Here is a 19,084-nt window from a genome sequence, read left to right as displayed (position 1 = left end):
TTCTACAGGTTAATTGGCCAAATGTCTTGAGGGGATTATTGGGGTAGGTTGCATGATAACTGGGGAATTCATCTTCTTGCTCTTAAGTGCAAAAACTCTTCAACCCTGCAAGTGGGTAGCTAAGTGGCATTCCCTGCCCAGATAGCAGTAGACTGCATATGCATGCAGTTAAGTCTGAGATTTGTTGAAGCCAGTTAAGGCTTCTGTGCGTTCCAGACCCTTTTTCCTTTAGGGACTTTAAAAAATAGTTGAAATAAATATGCTGGCATTCTTAATGCATACACTGTGCTTAAGCAGATATGTGCATAGTTTTTAGAACCATAGAAAAAGTATGGCACAGAAGGAGGCCATTCAGCCTGTCGTGTCCGTGCTGGCTGAAAAAAACTAGCCGCCCAATCTAATCCCACTTTCCAGCATCTGGTCCGTAGCCTTGCTGACCAAAGCACTTCAGGTGCATGTCCAGGGACCTTTTGAAAGAATTGAGGAGTTCTGCCTCCACCACCATTCCAGACACCCACCACCCTCGGGGGGGAAAAAGTTTTTCCTCAGGTCCCCTCTAATCCTTCTACCAATCACCTTAAATCTGTGCCCCCGGTAATTGACCTCTCTGCTAGGGGAAACCGGTCCTTCCTGCCTACTCTATCTAGGCCCCTCATTATTTTGTACACCTCTATTAAGTCAACCCTCAGCCTCCTCTGTTCTAAGAAAAACAGCTCTCGCCTATCCAATCTTTCCTCATAGCTGCAACTTTCAAGCCCTGGTAACATTCTTGTAAATCTCCTCTGGACTCTGTCCAGAGTAATTATGTCCTTTCTGTAATGTGGTGACCAGAACTGTACGCAATACTCCAATTGTGGCCTAACCAGTGTTTTATACAGTTCCAGCATTACATCCTTGGAAATTTATTTTAAATCCTTTTTTCTCTTAGCTTTATATCATTAGAAGAACCCCAGTGCTGGAAACTACTTCAAAAAGAGATGGAGAGGTTGGGGAGGGAACTCCAGAGCTTAGCAGCCTCGAGGGCGGAAGGCACAAATGGTGGGACAAAGAATGTGGGGGATGCATAAAAGTCCCAGCATTGGTGGAGTTTTTAAAGGGCTGTAGGAGGTTACAGAGATAGGGAGAGGCAAGGCTATGGAGGTCTTTGAACACATGGATGAGAATTATAAAATCGAGGTGTTGGTGGACCAGAAGCCAATGTAGGTCTGCAAGCATAGAGGTGATAGGTCATTGATATTTGGTGCGGGATAGAATATGGGACAGCAGAGGTTTGGATGAGCTAGGTTTATGGAGGATGGAAAACAGTAATAATAGTAAATGGAAATATTACATAGAAACATAGAAAATAGGAGCAGGACCATTTGGCCCTTCGAGCCTGCTTCGCCATTCACTATGATCATGGCTGATCATCCAACTCAGTAGCCTGTTCTGGCTTTCGCCCCATACCCTTTGATCCCTTTAGACCCAAGAGTTATATCTAACTCCTTTTTGAAAACATTCAATGTTTTGGCCTCAACTGCTTTCTGTGGTAGCGAATTCCACAGGCTCACCACTCTCTGGGTGAAGAAATTTCTCCTCATCTCAGTCCTGAAAGGTTTACCCCAGATCCTTAGACCCCTGGTTCTGGACTCCCCCACCATCGGGAACATCCTTCCTGCATCTACCTTTGGTACATATTGGTACAATCTAATGCAGAGAAATTGTACCAGCACTTTCCTGTTACTGAAGAACTCTTTAGAAACAGTGTTGCTCATTTATATGTCCAAAATGTTGGCAATGGCCAAGACATGTTTGGATGCTTATTGTTTACTGTCATTATCATTACATCAGAGACCAATACTGCATGAAACCCTCAAAAATACTTAAGAGACTATATTTGTTTAAATTATGTTGAAATTCCTTAACATCTTCAGAAGGAGGTGTGTGTGCCTGGTGTTGTATTCAATTGATTAAAATTAAGGTACTCGGAAAATTATAAAAATCTTGATGATATTGGTGGAACATCCATCAATATTTATTTCAGGATGTGACACAGGGAATGCTTTAACAGCAGAACAATCAAAGCAGCCTGCATTCATTTTCTTATAATCCTGGAATAGATGCCCAGTAAATAATACATAATCCACTCAGCTATCTCTAGGTTTGATTAGAAGAAATCCATTTGCTCTCGACCTACTATCAAGATCTCCAATAATGGGCAATATCTGGGTGACTCTTTTTGAATCCGTAAACCTGAATATGAACAGAAGGAGTTACTGGAAATTTTGCATGCCTTGTGATATCCTTATGAAGCACTTTACTTTCTGTGTTTTCACAGGGGAGACAATAGAGGATGCTGTTCGAAGAGAGGTCGCAGAAGAAACTGGGGTCAAGGTTGGGCATGTTCAATATATTTCCAGTCAGCCCTGGCCAATGCCTTCGTCTCTCATGATTGGTTGTCAAGCTATTGCTGTATCAACAGAAATCATTGTGGACAAAGAGGAAATTGTAGATGCCCGCTGGTTCAGTCGGCAGCAGGTAGGTCAAACTATTAACGGCAACCACTTTATCTGATGCTGTTTTTTGTTGCTATTATGAAATAATATAGTATGGTATGAGAAAGAGTAAGTTGGTTCATCAAACCAGCTTCTTCCACAACATGTGTACAATTTACACTGTCATAGACTCTTCCACCATTTAAATCTCCTGAGATAAGTAGATAATCAGAAGTAAAACTTCAGTAAAGACAAAGCTCTCTGAAATTTCACTTCAAACTCAAGGCAAACCAATTAATTTGTAGGTCAATTGGTGCAATTTGGCAGAGTTTTGAATGTGCTGGAATCAATTCACTTACAATCACAAACAACTGAACTTGATGAGTGCCACGAACCACTTTACATATTCAGCAACTGTTCGGTCCCAAGCTTCAGCAGCCCTCTTTCTGCTTCGACAGTAAAGACTGGATCAGACTAATTTTCTGTGCTTGGTCTCACAGTCAGGTAAACAAAAAAAAAAGCAGTTGCATTTCACGAATTTGTCAGAAATGTTGTTTGGTACCCTTCCATCTATGAAAGATGATGGCCACGCAGCAAATAATCCATTTAGGTGGGGTGTCTTCTCTTGGTGCACTTTTGTTGATGACTGTGAAGTAAAGCCTGGCTACCCGACCTGAACCTGACCAAACCCCACTACATGTGTCGGGTTCAGGTCAGGTCGGGCCTGTATTCTGCATCCAGCATTCGGGCTCGGGTTGGGTCGAACTGGACTGTACTGTTTTGCTTTGTATTGTTTTTGTTTTAATCTATCATTTTTTTCTGTTTCATTAATATGTTTGTTATTTTCGGGTCAGGTCGGGCATTTAAAAAAATTAAAGGACTCGGGCCCGGGTCGGGTTCGGGTTGGCTGTTGTCGGGTCGGGCCCGGGTCGGGTTTTAATTTTATACTCAAGCCAGGCTTTACTATGAAAGCCAATTCTTGAGAGGCAGGTTCTGCCACAAGTGCTGCACATGAAGCTGCCAAGTGACGCCGTGAGCTGTTGTTTTTGATGTTGGCGCCTGTTGCCAAGTTGCTGTAGCAACTGGTCGTCATGGTTGTACACACCAGTCCACAGGATGTGTCGCCATTCCCTCTTTCACCAGCTAGTGACTCCCAGGTGCAATAGTCGACATTTAGGGCCTTCATGTCACACTTGCAGGCATCCTTGAAGCAGAGCTTTGTGCGCCCCACTGGTCGTCTGGCCCAGCTACCTCACCATACAGAAGTTCTTCAGTATGCAACCGTCTTGCATCCTGTGGACCTGTCCGATCCACCGAAGCCGCCTCTGTTTGATTAGTGCCAACACACTTGGGAGGACTGCCACATGTGTGATTTTGTCCTGCCAGGATATACCCATAATGTGCTACAGACAGCGAAGATGGAAAATATTAAGCTTCTTTTTCTGGTAGCTGTTAAGTCACCCATGTTTCACAGCCATACAGCAAGGTACTGAGAACACAGGCCTTATAAACATGAGCTAGGTCCTAAGGGTCAGCTTGGTGTTATTCCGTACGTGTTTTGCAAGTCGGCCAAAGGCAGTAGCTGCTTTCCCTATGCATATATTGAGCTCAGTATCAAGGGACAGATTGTCTGTCACTGTGGACACAAGGTAGCAGAATTTGCGAACCACTTCCAGTTGGGTGTTAGTTAGTGTGATCAGAAATGTGAGTTAATTATAAATAAAAATATAAAATGCTGGAAATACTCAGCAGATCAGGCAGCACCCTGTGGACAGGCAGGATTTTTCCTGCAGGCTTTGGACCTCGCTATCGGGGTTAAATGGGGGTCAGAAGCCCACACTGGGCGGAATTTAATGGCCCCCCCCCCGAAAATGGGGGACCCATAGAATTGTAACGGAAGGCAGGGGACGGAGGACCCGTTGCCTTCCTGTCGCACCGTGATAAAGTTGGGGGCGGGAAAAGCCAAAAGAATGCTTTCCCACCCAGAGGTCAATTGAGGTCCTTAAGTGGCCAATCAGTAGCCACTTAAGGACCTCTTCCTACTGCCACTGGAATTAAATGTGGGGAGGTCAACCAGTAAAACAAGGTGGCCTCCCTCCGGGCTTGGGGGTGGGGAACCTCCTCCATGGGCAATCTGTGATCTATGGAAGGCCTCCGGAAGCAAAGGTCTCCCCTCCGGTAAAACCACCCTCCCATCCTTATCGCCCAGCTGCCCCATCGCCGGGGCATGCCTGACTGGCCCCGGCATCCCCACCTCACTTACCTGTGTTCCGGGGCTCAAGCACTCCTGTAGTACTGGCAGTGATCACCACTGCCGGTGGCACTGTCGATACTACTGAGCTGCTGGCCCTCTGATTGGCTGACAGCTCTTGGAGGCAGGATCCCCATCCTTAGGGCGGCCCAGTGGCGCAGTGGTTAGCACTGCAGCCCCACAGCTCCAGGGACCCGGGTTCGATTCCGGGTACTGACTGTGTGGAGTTTGCAAGTTCTCCCTGTGTCTGCGTGGGTTTTCTCCGGGTGCTCCGGTTTCCTCCCACAAGCCAAAAGACTTGCAGGTCGATAGGTAAATTGGCCATTATAAATTGTCACTAGTATAGGTAGGTGGTAGGGAAATATAGGGACAGGTGGGGATGTTTGGTAGGAATATGGGATTAGTGTAGGATTAGTATAAATGGGTGGTTGATGCTCGGCACAGACTCAGTGGGCCGAAGGGCCTGTTTCAGTGCTGTATCTCTAATCTAATCTAATCTAATCTAATCTTAAAGGAACAGGAACAATGACACTAGGCACTTTAGTGTTGAATCACAGCAGGGTGTGGGGGGGGTGGAACGGCGGCAGGGAGTGGGGATGGTCTGAAAGGCTGAGGCAGGGATTCACTCGCCTTTTTGGCCCAGCAACAATAGCCCCACCAGCAAGATTAAATTCAGCCCACTGTGTGGGGAACAGTCACTCAGCTTTGATTTTCCCCAAATTGGCCTATTAATGGCCAGGGGGCATGCTCGCTGTCCTTGGCGAGCTCTCGAAGCTGGAGGGCCAATAGGAGAGCCCCCTGCATTGAAGAAGCAACAGGATGCCTTTCAAGGTAAGTGAGAGAGAGAGCATCCCAAGATGGACGTGTCCTCTCCCCAACTTTTTAAAATATAAAATAAAAAATGCCTTTAGCAGCCAAGCCACCATTGTGCAAGGAGAGCCCATCCACAGAGCATCCTGCAGCTGTAGCTGCAGTTGAAGGCAGGCAGGCAGGGAGGGCTTGTATGCCTGCCTGGAGTGCTGCTGGGAGGCTGCCTCCAGGAAGTAACACTGTTTCCCGACATACCGGGAGGCCTGGAGGCTGAATGGAAAATTCCAGTCAGCCTTCAACAATAGGCCTTAATAGACCTTTAACAAGCTGAATTGGCTACCCGCCACTTGCCTCCGTTCTGATGCCCACGAGGGCCTAAAAATTGAGCCTCACGTTTCAGGTCAATGACCTTTCATCAGAACTGGGAAAAGTTAAAAATGTAATAGGTTTTAAAGAAGTGAAAGGGGGGAGGGTGGAAAAAGAATGAAAGCGAAAGTTTGTGATAGGGTGGAAGACCGGAGAGATTAAATGACAAAAGAGTTGGTCGTGCAGGGCCAAAGGGAGTGGTAATGGGACAAGTAAAAAAACAAAAGACATGTCTAGAGGAGGTATGAATGGAAGATTGATGAACAGCTTCCATCCAAAAGCAAATGCAAGGGAAAAACAAGACTAAAACTGAAACCTGCAAAGAAATAGGAAACAAGATGGGGTCTGAGATTTATGGTCTGAAATTGTTGAACTCACTGAGTCCTGAAGGCTGTAAAATGCCTAATCAAAAAATGAGCTGCTGTTCCTCAAGCTTACGTTGAGCTTCATTGGAACACTGCAGGAGGCTGAGGACAGAGGGTCAGTGTGAGATTAGGGTGGAGAATTAAAATGACAGGCAACCAGAAACACGGGGTCATGTTTGCGGACTAAATGGAGGTGTTCCACAAAGTAGTCACCCAATCTGCAATTGGTCTCCCTGGTGTAGAGCAGCAAATACAGTAAACTAAATTGAACTCTGTTCTCAGGTCCCTAACATTTCCATCAAACCTACTGACAAAGGTGGTACTGTTATTGTCTGGCGAACTCGCCTCTACCTTACAGAGGTTGAACACCAACTCTCCAACACTTCCTCCTACCTCCCCCAGACCATGACTCCACCACTGAACATCAAGCCATCGCCCCACGATCTGTCACTGACCTCATCTCCTCTGGAGATCTTCCCTCCATGGTCTCCAACCTCATAGTCCCCCAACCCTGAACAGCCCGCTTCTACCTTCTTTGCAGGACTGCCCTGGTAGGCCTATCGTTCCAGCCTGTTCCTGCCCAACTGAACTGATTTCTTCCTATCTTGACTATTTTTTTTCTCCCATTGTCCAATCTGTCCCCATCTACATCAGGGACTCTTCAGATGCCTTCCGTCACTTTAACAGTTTCCAATTTCCTGGCCCTAATGGTCTGCTTTTCACCAGGCATCCAATCTCTCTGCACTTCCACTGTCCCCCTCGCACCAGGATGGTCTGAGGGCTTCTTCCTTAAACGGAAGTCCAACCAGTTTCCATCCACCAAGTCCCTCCTCCGTCTGGCTGAACTTGTTCTCACATGGAACAACCTCTCCTTTAACTCTGCCCACTTCCTCCAAATAAAAGTTGTTGCCATGAGTACCCACGTGAGTCCTACTTCTGCTTGCCTTTTTGTGGGAAATGTGGATCATTCCTTGTTCCAATCCTACTCAGGCCCCCTCCCCCACCTCTTTTTCCAGTACGTTGATGACTGTATTGGTGCCATTTCCAACTCTAGTGTCGAGCTGGAAAATTTCATCCACTTTGCTTCCAATTTCCATCCTTCTCTCACCTTTACATGGTCCATCTCCAACTCTTCCCTTCCCTTCTTCGACCTCTCTGTCTCTTTTTCTGGGAACAGGCTATCAACCAATATTCACTATAAACCCACTGATTCCTACCTTGACAAGACTTTCTCACACTCTGCTTCCTGTAAGGACTCTATTCCATTTTCCCAGTTTCGCCATCTTCGTCGCATCTGTTCAGATGATGCAACCTTCCATGCCAGCGCTTCTGATATGTCTGTCTTTTTGCTGAACCAAGGATTATCCCCCACCATGGTTGACAAGGCCCTCAACCCTGTGTCTGTCCCCGTTCCCGCAGTTCTGCTCTCACCCCTTCCTCTCCCTCCCGAACCATGATAGGGTTCCCTTTGTCCTCACCTTCCACCTTACCAGCTTCTGTATTCAATGGATCAACCTCCACCATTTCTGCCACGTGAGGCCACCATCAAACACATTTTTCCTTTCCCTCCCCTTTCAGCATTCTGAAGGGACTGTTAGCTTAACAACACCCTGGTCCACTCCTTAATCCCTTCCCACGCCCCCTTCCCTTGGCACCTTTCCATGCAAGCGCAGGAGATACAACACCTGCCCTTTTACCTCCTGTCTCCTCACCATCCAAGGCCCTAGACACTCCTTCCAGTGATTTACGTGTACTACTTTCAATTTAGTTTACTATATTTGCTGCTCACAATGCTGCCTGCTCTACACTGGGGATACCAAATGCAGATTGGGTGACCAATTTGTGGAACACCTCCATTAAGTTCACATGACCTCTTGCTTTTGATTGCCTGTCATTTTAATTCTCCACCTTGCTTTACGCTGACCTCTCTCTCCTCAACCTAGGTTCAAGGCAGACGATGAAAGAAGCAGAAAGGAAGGATAACTCGGGAGTTATTATTAGAGATGTTGGAAATCATGAGGGTAAGAAAGCTAGCATAAAGGCACTTTACCTGAATGCTCGTAGCATTCGTAACAAGGTTGATGAGTTAACGGCACAAATCATCGCGAATAAATTTGATTTGGTTGCCATTACGGAGGCGTGGTTACAGGTTGGTCACGACTGGGAGTTAAATATCCAGGGGTACCAGACTATTCGGAAGGACAGACAGGAAGGTAAGGGAGGTGGTGTAGCTCTGATACTCAAGGATGACATCAGGGCGCTGCTGAGAGATGATATAGGTTCTATGGAGAATGAGGTTGAATCCATTTGGGTGGAAATTAGAAACTCTAAGAAGAAAAAGTCATTGATAGGCGTAGTCTATAGGCCACCAAATAATAACATCACATTGGGGCGGGCAATAAACAAAGAAATAACTAATGCCTGTAAAAATGGTACGGCAATTATCATGGGGGATTTTAATCTACATGTAGATTGGTCGAACCAGCTCAGTCAGGGTAGCCTTGAGGAGGAATTCGTTGAGTGTATCAGTGATAGTTTTCTTGAACAGTATGTAATGGAACCGACGAGGGAGCAAGCTATCCTAGATCTAGTACTGTGTAATGAGACAGGAATAATTAATGACCTCATGGTTAGGGATCCTCTTGGAAGGAGTGATCACAGTATGGTTGAATTTAGAATACAGATGGAGAGTGGGAAGATAAAATCCAATACCAGGGTCCTGTGCTTGAACAAGGGGGACTACAATAGAATGAGGGAGGACTTGGCTAAAGTGGACTGGAAACAAAGATTTTACGGTGGGACAGTTGACGAGCAGTGGAGGACTTTCAAAGCAATTTTCCAAAGTGCTCAGCAAAAGTATATTCCAGTGAAAAGGAAGGACTGGAAGAAAAGGGGTAATCTGGCATGGGTGTCTAAGGAAATAAGGGAGGCTATCAAATTGAAAAAGAAGGCATACAAAGTGGCCAAAAGCAGCATGAAACTAGAAGATTGGGAAAAACTTTAAATGTCAGCAGAAAGCTACAAAAAGAGCTATAAAGAAAAGTAAGATGGAACATGAGAAAAAACTAGCACAGAATATAAAGACAGTTAGCAAAAGTTTCTATAAATATATAAAACGAAAAAGAGTGGCTAAAGTAAACGTTGGTCCTTTAGAGGATGAGAAGGGGAATTTAGTTATGGGATATGATGAAATGGCCGAGGCATTGAACAGGTATTTTGTATCGGTCTTCTCAGTGGAGGACATTAATAACATGCCAGTAATTGACAAAGAGACGAATGTAGGTGAGGACCTGGGAACAATCATTATTACGGAAGATGTAGTGTTGGGCAAGCTAATGGAGCTAAGGATTGATAAGTCTCCTGGCCCTGATGGAATGCATCCCAGGGTTCTAAAAGAGATGGCGGGAGAAATAGCAGGTGCACTGACGGTAATTTTCCAAAATTCGCTGGACTCTGGGGTAGTCCCAGCAGATTGGAAAACAGCAGATGTGACGCCACTGTTTAAAAAGGGAGGTAGACAAAAGATCAGGAATTATAGACCGATTAGCTTAACCTCTGTAGTGGGGAAGATGCTTGAGTCTATCATCAAGGAAGAAATAGCAGGGCATCTCGATAGAAATTGTCCCATTGGGCAGACGCAGCATGGGTTCATGAAGGGCAGGTCATGCCTGACAAATCTTTTGGAATTCTATGATGACATTACGAGCAAGGTGGACAATGGGGACCCAGTGGATGTGGTGTACCTAGATTTCCAAAAGGCCTTCGACAAGGTGCCGCACAAGAGGCTGCTGCATAAGATAAGGATGCATGGCGTCAGGGGTAAAGTACTAGCATGGATAGAGGATTGGTTGACTAACAGGAAGCAGAGAGTGGGGATAAATGAGTGCTATTCTGGTTGGCAATCAGTCACTAGTGGTGTGCCTCAGGGATCTGTGTTGGGACCGCAATTATTTACAATTTATATAGATGATTTGGAGTTGGGGACCACGTGTAGGGTGTCAAAGTTTGCAGATGACACTAAGATGAGTGGCAGAGCAAAGTGTGCAGATGACTGTGAAACTTTGCAGAGGAACATAGATACATTGAGTGAATGGGCAAAGGTCTGGCAGATGGAATACAATGTTAGTAAATGTGAAGTCATTCATTTCGGTAGGAGTAACAGGAACAAGGATTATTACTTGAATGGTAAAAAGTTGCAGCATGCTGCTATGCAGAGGGACCTAGGTGTCCTTGTGCATGAATCGCAGAAGGTTGGTCTGCACGTACAGCAAGTAATTAGGAAGGCAAATGGAATTTTGTCCTTCATTGCTAAAGGGATTGAGTTTAAAAGCAGAGAGGTTATGTTGCAGCTGTATAAGGTACTGGTGAGGCCGCACCTGGAGTACTGTGTGCAGTTTTGGTCTCTTCACTTGAGAAAGGATATACTGGCACTGGAGAGGGTGCAGAGGAGGTTCAGTAGGTTGATTCCGGAGTTGAGGGGGTTGGCTTATGAGGAGAGACTGAGTAGATTGGGATTATATTCAATGGAGTTCAGAAGAATGAGGGGGGATCTTATAGAAACATATAAAATCATGAAGGGAATAGATAAGATACAAGTAGAGAGGATGTTTCCACTGGCAGGTGAAGCTAGGACAAGAGGGCATAGCCTCAAGATTAGAGGGAGTGGATTTAGGACTGAATTAAGAAGGAACTTCTTCACCCAGAGGGTTGTTAATCTATGGAATTCCTTGCCCAGTGAAGTAGTTGACGCTTCTTCAGTAAATGTCTTTAAAGCTAAGATAGATATCTTTTTGAACAATCAAGGAATTAAGGGATACGGTGGGAGCGCGGGTAAGTGGATCTGAGTCCACGAAAAGATCAGCCATGATCTTATTGAATGGCGGAGCAGGCTCGAGGGGCCAGACGGCCTACTCTTGCTCCTAGTTCTTATGATCTTATGAACCTCCTGCAGTGTTCCAATGAAGCTTAACGTAAGCTTGAGGAATAGTATGTCATCTTTCGATTAGGCACTCTACAGCCTTCAGGATTCAACATTGAGTTCCAGCAATTTCAGACCATAAATCTCTGACCCCATTTTGTTTCCTATTTCTTTGCAGGTTTCTGTTTTAGTCTAGTTTTTCTCTTGCTTTTGTTTTGGACAGCAGCTGTTCATCAGTCTTCCATTCACACCACCTCTAGACATATCCTTTGTTTCTTCACTTGTCCCATTATAACTCCTTTGGCCCGACACCACCAGCTCACATGTCATTTAATCACTGCTGCATTCCTCAGACTTTCCCTTTTGTTCTTTTTCCACCTTCCTGCCTTTCATTTGTTCATAGCCTATAATTTCTAACATTTCATCTTTTCCCAGTTTTGATGAAGGGTCATCGATCTGAAATGTTAACTCAGTTTCTCTCTCCAAAGATGTTGAGTATTTTCAGCATTTTCTGTCTTTATTTCAGATTTCCAGCATCTGCAGTATTTTGCTTTTATAAGAGCTGATTATTTTTCAGTTTTCTTGATTTAGTTGCAGAGAGGGCTTAAACTGTATTTGTGACACAGCCTTCGTAATTGGCTATTTTTCTCTGAATTTTATAGAAATCATTATTTTAAGTAAACTGGGTGTGTGATTAAATTGTATAGATAAGTCTTGCTTATTACAAAAGTGCATGGAACTGCAACGGGCATGTAATGAAATTGCAAAGTAGCTTCAATTGTTAGAGGTTAAATTAAATGAATATTTTTTACATCTAGAATATTTAATAGCTTTGTTATCTGAAAATCAAGTTAGTAAAATTTCCGGCGGAAACTGATATCGTTTAAAAACTAATGTGTTTTTTTATGTTTGTTGATATCTCAGATCATTGAAATCCTGACTAAACATGGTGATCATTCAATGAGCATTCCACCCCAGCAAACTATCGCACACAGGCTAATTAAACAGTGGCTTAAAAAGAATGCAAATCTCTGAATTCACCCTGTTGTGGCATCATCCTGTTAACCAGCAATTAAACCAGTTGATGTATCGATCTTTGTGAGAAGATCACAGTATTCTTACCAAAAAGAGCAGACACCATTACTGAAGTAACCTTCCATCCTCGACAGTGCTGTAGTTTGAGAACCAATGCTGAATGGACCACTCGCTAACCTGTCAAATAATTCTCATGAACATTAATTGGAAGCAAATTTAACTTAGAAATTTATCATACAGGAAACATCTTTTCAAAATAATTCAGACAAATTGATTTGCAACTTTTAATCATGTAAAGGTGACTTGCTCTATTCTCAATTCACAGCAGCTTCCCAAGCCTCACCAGAAATTTTTGACACTTTTTACCCAGACATCTGGAGGTGTTTCTTTACAGTTGTCAGACCTTTGCACCTCTTCTGCTTTCAGAATTGTTTTGCTTCAAATACTACATTATAACAAAACAGCTTAAAGCTGTTTGACCACTTCTTCAAACAGTTACAAGTTAGAAATACTAGCAACAAGACTTAATTTTAACCCTGCAAAGAAGTGCACAGTGAAAACTCTGTTTACATCCATGAAAGGTGGAGGGGCTAACTTACGCTTTTATCTCCAGGCGAAGGATGCTTAATTAACATCATGCAGAAGAAAATCAGGAGAAAAGGGCTGCCGAGTGGCTATTACCTGTTATTGACCCGGCAACAATAGTGAAAACTACCCTGTATACTTGATAGGGAATGTGTGGTGATGTTGCAGGATCTTTATAATTACCAGGCCTGTCTCAAAAACAGATATTCTCAGCCTGTTACATGGCTAGAAGTGCCAAGTGGATGATCCATCCCAGCCTCTTCTTAAGGTCTCCACCATCACAAATACCAGACTTCAGCCAATTTAATTTACTTCACATAGTAAAAAAAAATGGCTGAAGGCACTGGATACAGCAAAGGCTATGGGCCCCAAATATCCTGGCTGTCGTGCTGAAGACTTGTGCTCCAGAACTAGCCACACCTCCAGCCAAGCTGTTGCTGCACAGCTACAACACTAGCATCTATCCAACAAATTGCCCAGATATGTCCTGTCCACAAAAAGCAGGACAAATCCAATCTGGCCGATTATCGCCCCATCAGCCTACTCTCAGTCATCAGCAAAGTGATGGCAGATGTCATCGACACTGCTATCAAGTGGCACTTGCTCACCAATAATCTGTTCACCGATGCTCAAGGATAAAGCTGCATTTTCAGAAACAGTTTAAACAGCTCTGTAAATCTTACATTACAACTTTTTTGAACAAGGTATTTTTCATTGTTGATATTTACTCCGTATACAGCTCTAAATGGACAGTACTGAAAAATACATGAGCCTGTCTATGATCAATGTCTCAATGTTAATTAGCCATGTAGTACTTTAAAAATATCCAAATAGCAGTGCTTTTATAAGATTCCATGAACATTGTTAAAAATTTCCTCAGGGACATAAAATTAATTGTGAAACTTGTTGATCCAACTTAAGGGATGTAAATTATAATTCATCAAATATGATTTCTAGTTAGAACGTTCTCTCCATACAAACCTATTTTATCACCCACCCATATCATTCACTAGTCAAAAGGCTGAGACTTGCCAGGGAACAGAATCTTTTCCCTTATCTGGATTTCAAAGAAATGGAATTGCTAGTTAAACATCTGGTGAGAACATCTCCAAATGTCTAGGCAAAAGATTGCATTGCGTCTTCTATGTCCATATTAGAAAGACAAGTGAAATATGCTCTATGACTACATTTATCCTACAAGTTTCTGGGATAGTTTCTCCATCAAGATTTTACAGATTTATGTCATCATCCAGTGCTTTACATTTGCTTTTGTCTTGAAAAGAGACTAAATTACTTGGAACATTTAAAATCCTTTGAATGATAGATTCAGATTTCACTTAGCTATTTATAAGTATGAGCTTTTTTTTACAAGATCATCCTTCAAGTGGGCACTGAAGGTTGAAATACTATAAAATGTCTGTCCATGTAAGATAACCTGCATTTGTGGAATGTGCAGTCTGCTTTTCATCCCTCATTTAAGCTGTCAATTCTAGAAAAGCAATATCTTCAACTTCTGAAAGATAACTTCAAAAACATAAAAGTTTAAAAAATCTGTCTGCCTTTAAATTCGATCACTAATCCATCCATTCAATACACCCTATCATTTTAGAATCAATACCTAAGATTAAAGTGAACTCATTATATAGAGCTGAACGTGGAAATGTTCTTTTGTGAGGTATTGCCGGTTTTCACTCTTTGAAATAGTCACTTGGTGCCTAGTATTGATTTTTGCAATGACTGACGTTTACTGTATTACAATCATATAGCATTTATACATTTGACATTTACAGTAATTTAGAAATGTAAATGATGGTGCTGTAATATCTATGGTTTGTGGATGCACACTGAATGCCATATTACCAATCTTAGCAGTAGGAATGATGGAAACCTTACTCCTCGGAATTGCTCAGCAGTCCAAAAATCAAACAGAGAATATTCTGCCTCTGTACTTGATATTTGGCAGCATAGACACACAAGGGGAAATTTATAAGACTGAATTATGTGGTGATTATGCTTATCTACCTTCCAATAACACTTTATATAGTTGTATTGACAGGCTTGGGAGCAGGGTACAAAACATTCCCCTTTTGTAGAGAAAATATGCGACATCGAGTGACAGTGAGTATAGAAAACGGACTTCCAAAATAGAAGAAAAAATGCAATTTATTATTTTAAAGAATAACAAGCAAGTTGCAAACATCAGCAAACTGAAAAAAATGAACAATCCACAATAGTTTAAATAATAGGAAGCAATAAATAATCTTCCAATACTGAGGAGAAAGGAAGACATAAAAAGGGGCAACGAACAGTGAGCCCCAGAATAAACTATAATTATACCTATTGGCCAGAGAAAGGAAAAATATGAGGAATACTTTTCCAATTTAGAGCTGCTAGTTCAGAGTTTCAACCACTGACAGCGCAAATTGGAAATTGGGGCATACACTGCACTTGAAGAGCAGGTGGAAAAGTCATCATGTCTAACTGCATTACAAAATGGTTCAAATTCTACTCAATTTAATTTTATGCATGCCAGCAAGGGACTTCACTGCCATAAGGCACTCTGCTGACTATTATAAATTGTCTGCCTAACTCAGGTGTCTGCTATCCCACTTTTCTGACCATTTTGTTAAAATTATAGGGCTAATATTCTGGATTTGTGTTGCCAATGAAAAAGCTTATACTGCCACTGGAAAGCTTCACCCACCCCGATCACACAACAGAAATTCAGGCATATGTTGCACGATCTTCCAACCATTTAAGTTGATCATCGAAAAAAATCATGCATTACAGCTGCTTGTAATATGCTGTCATTGGAAACAATCTGTAGATTCATTGCATTAAGCATGTGATATAGAATTACATCACCTGAAAAGTTCTCTTTTGTGCAGCGTGCTGACAGAGGAATAGAAGAGGCCTCTTAATAAAGTGTGTTCAATGGAATTTCAAGTGACATGCAGCAATTGACCAGTTTTAAATCTGATTTGTCCAGAATCCAATCTCATTTGATGAGTGTGTAGTTTCAGTAATGCATCCAACTGATTGACTTGTTCTATCTTAATAGACTGTCATGGTGAAGTAGCTGTAAGGGGAGAAAAAAAAAACATTTGGCAATTAGTTTATTGAAAGATTTAGATAATTTTACATTTGACATAATTACATCACTTAAAAACTGAAAGTTCAAACAAAGCAGTAAATGTTTGATAGTATGGATCATGTTAGTTTATAGGAAAGAATTTGTATAGTGTTGTTCATGACCTCAGAATATGTCAATGCACTTTATAGCCATGAAGTTCTTATGAAGTGTAGTCACTGTTGTAATATAGGAAATACAAGAGTCATATTGCACACAGCAAGGTGATAATGACTAGATTATCTATATTAGTGATATTTGTTGAGGAATAAATAACGGCCAGGATACTCGGGAGAACCTCCCTGCTCTTCAACAGAGCACCCAAATTGTCACAATTATGATAAACGCAAGGATTTTAATGTAATATTATGGATGAATAAATAGTTACAAATGACCACAATCACTAATCATAACCTCTCTTTTCCTATTGCCAAACTCCCTTTAAAATGCTATTGTGGTATCATAATGTACCGTAAGAGGATCAAATCTGGGCAAATGATATTTGTTTCTCAGGTTTCTGCACCACCTGGCATTGCCAGGGTTATTTACTAGCTGAGGAGATTCACTGCTATCCTTGCTTCCTCTTTGTCAATCTTTCAGGTTCATGGCTGGTATTTGTTACCTTGATAAGCATGCACATCTTGAAGGACAATAAGGGGTTAACTGCTTGTTTGAGATTCTGCTGAATGTACAAGTTTTCTTGTCATTAAGTCCAGTCAAAAATCAAGGGTGCAATAAGCATATATGTCTTGCAACCACAATAGAAGAAGGGATTGGCACCTGATGACTTTAAGAACCAGACAATGGAAGGAGATGGGCTCCAGTACTGCGTAAATCTAAGGATTGAAGAAGTGTGAAAGACTGGCCTTCCTGAAATCGATTATCAGCAGGAAATAGGTGATTGTGTCTTTCACAGAAGACCTTTTTTTAAAAAAAAGGATAGATCAAGAATGAGGATACAAGTTGCTAATCAGAACTAAAGGTTTGAAGACGAGAAGGACAAGCGAGCAGCAAGAAATGTATAAATGTACACAGAGATCAGGGTATGTTACTGTTCCTGCAGGCAGTCAAGGAATACAGTAGAGCTTTGTCAACTCCACTGAGGGACCTACAAACACCATCAGCAGACCAAACGAGGGGTGATTGTAAGTATTAAGTTAGGAAATTAAGTTAGGAATAGGGAGTTTAACCTATGTTTATCCTCTAGCAGGACGGTCCCGGGTCACGTAACTGTAGTTGCAGCTGTAACTTGTGATTGCTGAGTGTAACCCTTCTCTAAGGATTGTGGATAATTCAATAAAGTAATTGTGAGTTTTCAGAAGAAACTTGTCTCGCTGGTTATTCTGTTCAAGTCATACATTTGTAATTCTGGTGTCACGAACTCGAGTGTAGTGATGGGGGGGGGGTCTTCGAGTGAGGAAGAGAATCCCCTACAATTTGAAATTTCCATAGGGGTTTCTCCAGTGGGAAGTCATTAAAAAAAACAGCTGTTTACGCTGTTTCTTCAAAGAACCACAAAACTTTGACCAAAGTTACAGCCAGGGATCAGAGAATGTTGCAGACATTCTCACATTTTCACCTCGCTGCTTTTGAACACATTCTCAGGAAAATTCACTTTGTCCTGATTTTCCATGAGAAATCCATGCAGCGTAATCCTTGTTTCAACCTCATCCACCGCTATAACCCTCTAAGATCTCTGCATTCATAGAGTCATTTATGGCACAGAAGGAGGCCATTTGGCCCATCGAGTCCATGCCGGCTCTCCACGGAGCTATGCCATCAGTCCCACTCCCCCGGCTCGATCCCCGTAGCCTCCAATACTTGCCTCTTTGCTCCACCGTTGGTGATTATGCCTTCAACTATCAAGACCCAAAGTTCCCTAAACCTCTCACTTTACTCTCCTTTTAGATGCTTCTTAAATCCTACCTCTTTGACTAAGCTTGACCTAATATCTTTTTGAGACTTAGTGTTAATTTTTTTTGTTAATCGCTCTGAAGTGCCTTGGGACATTTTACTATGTTAAAGGCACTATATGAATGCAACGTATTGTGTTTTCTCGCACAGCTGTAGCAGTTTGCTCAAAAGCATGGCAAAAGATGCAAGACCTATCATAATATCACTAAGTAAACCACTGCACATCCTTTTACTTCTGTTTTGGAAGATACTTGATCATCATGATCCTGCCTTTATAGACATTTTAACTGGATGAGTAGTGCAAACTAATACTGTGGCTGAGATCCACTGTTCAGACACAATATTGGTAACCTCTAGAAATATTTAATCCATGGCGCACTGCTGTTATTATTGCCTCAGACACAGTTTTAAATGCCCTACTACCTTGCAAGCATAAATGATGCTTAGATAAACATAATCCTGCAGCATTAGTAAACTATTACTAAGGGTAAAGAAATTTGCTGTTTATTATATGTAGGAGCATCGTAAACCCAATAGTGTAAATTTCCTCCATTTGATATTTCTACTTAAATTTTAGAACAAGTTCATAAAAGAACAGATTTATATTTTGCTTAAAATATCATGCTGACAAAGTCTTCACAAATGAATTCACATCTTTACAAAATGCAAGCCACAGAATCTTTCCTTCTACATGTAAAACCAAGAGGAGTTAATGACCATCAAAAAGAATATGAAAATCAGGCCCTATATGTGCTTTAAAGGAAGTTAGAGTTGTTTTTTGTCCCAGGCACTCAAAGCATAACAACAATGTTGTTAGTGAAAATTACAAAATCATGTCACCTTAAGTTACACTTAAATTTACTTTGCAGCAATCTTGTGCTATTAGGAGAGTTGACAGTCAAACAGACAGTAGATTAGAGAACATTAAAATAATACATTTTATGAAAAAAATTAACAGCACTACCTTGCAAAGTCAGGCATTTTTGATGCAATATGATGGAATTCTGAAATGTTTATACGTTCATCACCATCAAGATCAATATCCTGCATGATCTTAAAAGGGACAATATATGACTGTAAATGTCATTCATACAACGTGCAGGTATATCCTAGTTTATTTACTGAAAATAATGACTATTTCAAAATTAGCTCTGATGTTGCTAAGATTCAATGACACGTCACATTTATTTCAATTTTTAACTCAGACTATCTGTTGCAAATTACAGCTGCTGTCTT

At 42.0% G+C, this 19,084-nt stretch overlaps 1 protein-coding gene across 5 annotated transcripts in view; it reads left to right on the top strand.

Moving 5' to 3' along the window:
- The window catches only part of nudt12 (nudix (nucleoside diphosphate linked moiety X)-type motif 12), a 50,256-nt gene extending 32,996 nt beyond the window's left edge, over positions 1 to 17,260 (top strand). For 4 of the 5 annotated variants that reach the window (XM_068029785.1, XM_068029782.1, XM_068029781.1 and 1 more), the window contains 2 exons: positions 2,318 to 2,517; positions 12,109 to 17,260. In XM_068029785.1, the coding sequence (XP_067885886.1) occupies positions 2,318 to 2,517; positions 12,109 to 12,219 (311 nt within the window). In that variant the 3' untranslated portion in view covers positions 12,220 to 17,260. Of the gene's footprint in view, positions 1 to 2,317; positions 2,518 to 8,209; positions 8,286 to 12,108 lie in introns of those variants that run through there. The other variant, XM_068029784.1, reaches the window with a different exon arrangement.
- Positions 17,261 to 19,084: the final 1,824 nt, after the last annotated feature.

This window comes from Heterodontus francisci, chromosome 4 (assembly GCF_036365525.1).
Source record: "Heterodontus francisci isolate sHetFra1 chromosome 4, sHetFra1.hap1, whole genome shotgun sequence".
Classification (NCBI taxonomy): domain Eukaryota; kingdom Metazoa; phylum Chordata; class Chondrichthyes; order Heterodontiformes; family Heterodontidae; genus Heterodontus; species Heterodontus francisci.
The sequence above is the reverse complement of the archived record's forward strand: the minus strand, read 5'-3'. Positions and strand labels throughout refer to the sequence as shown.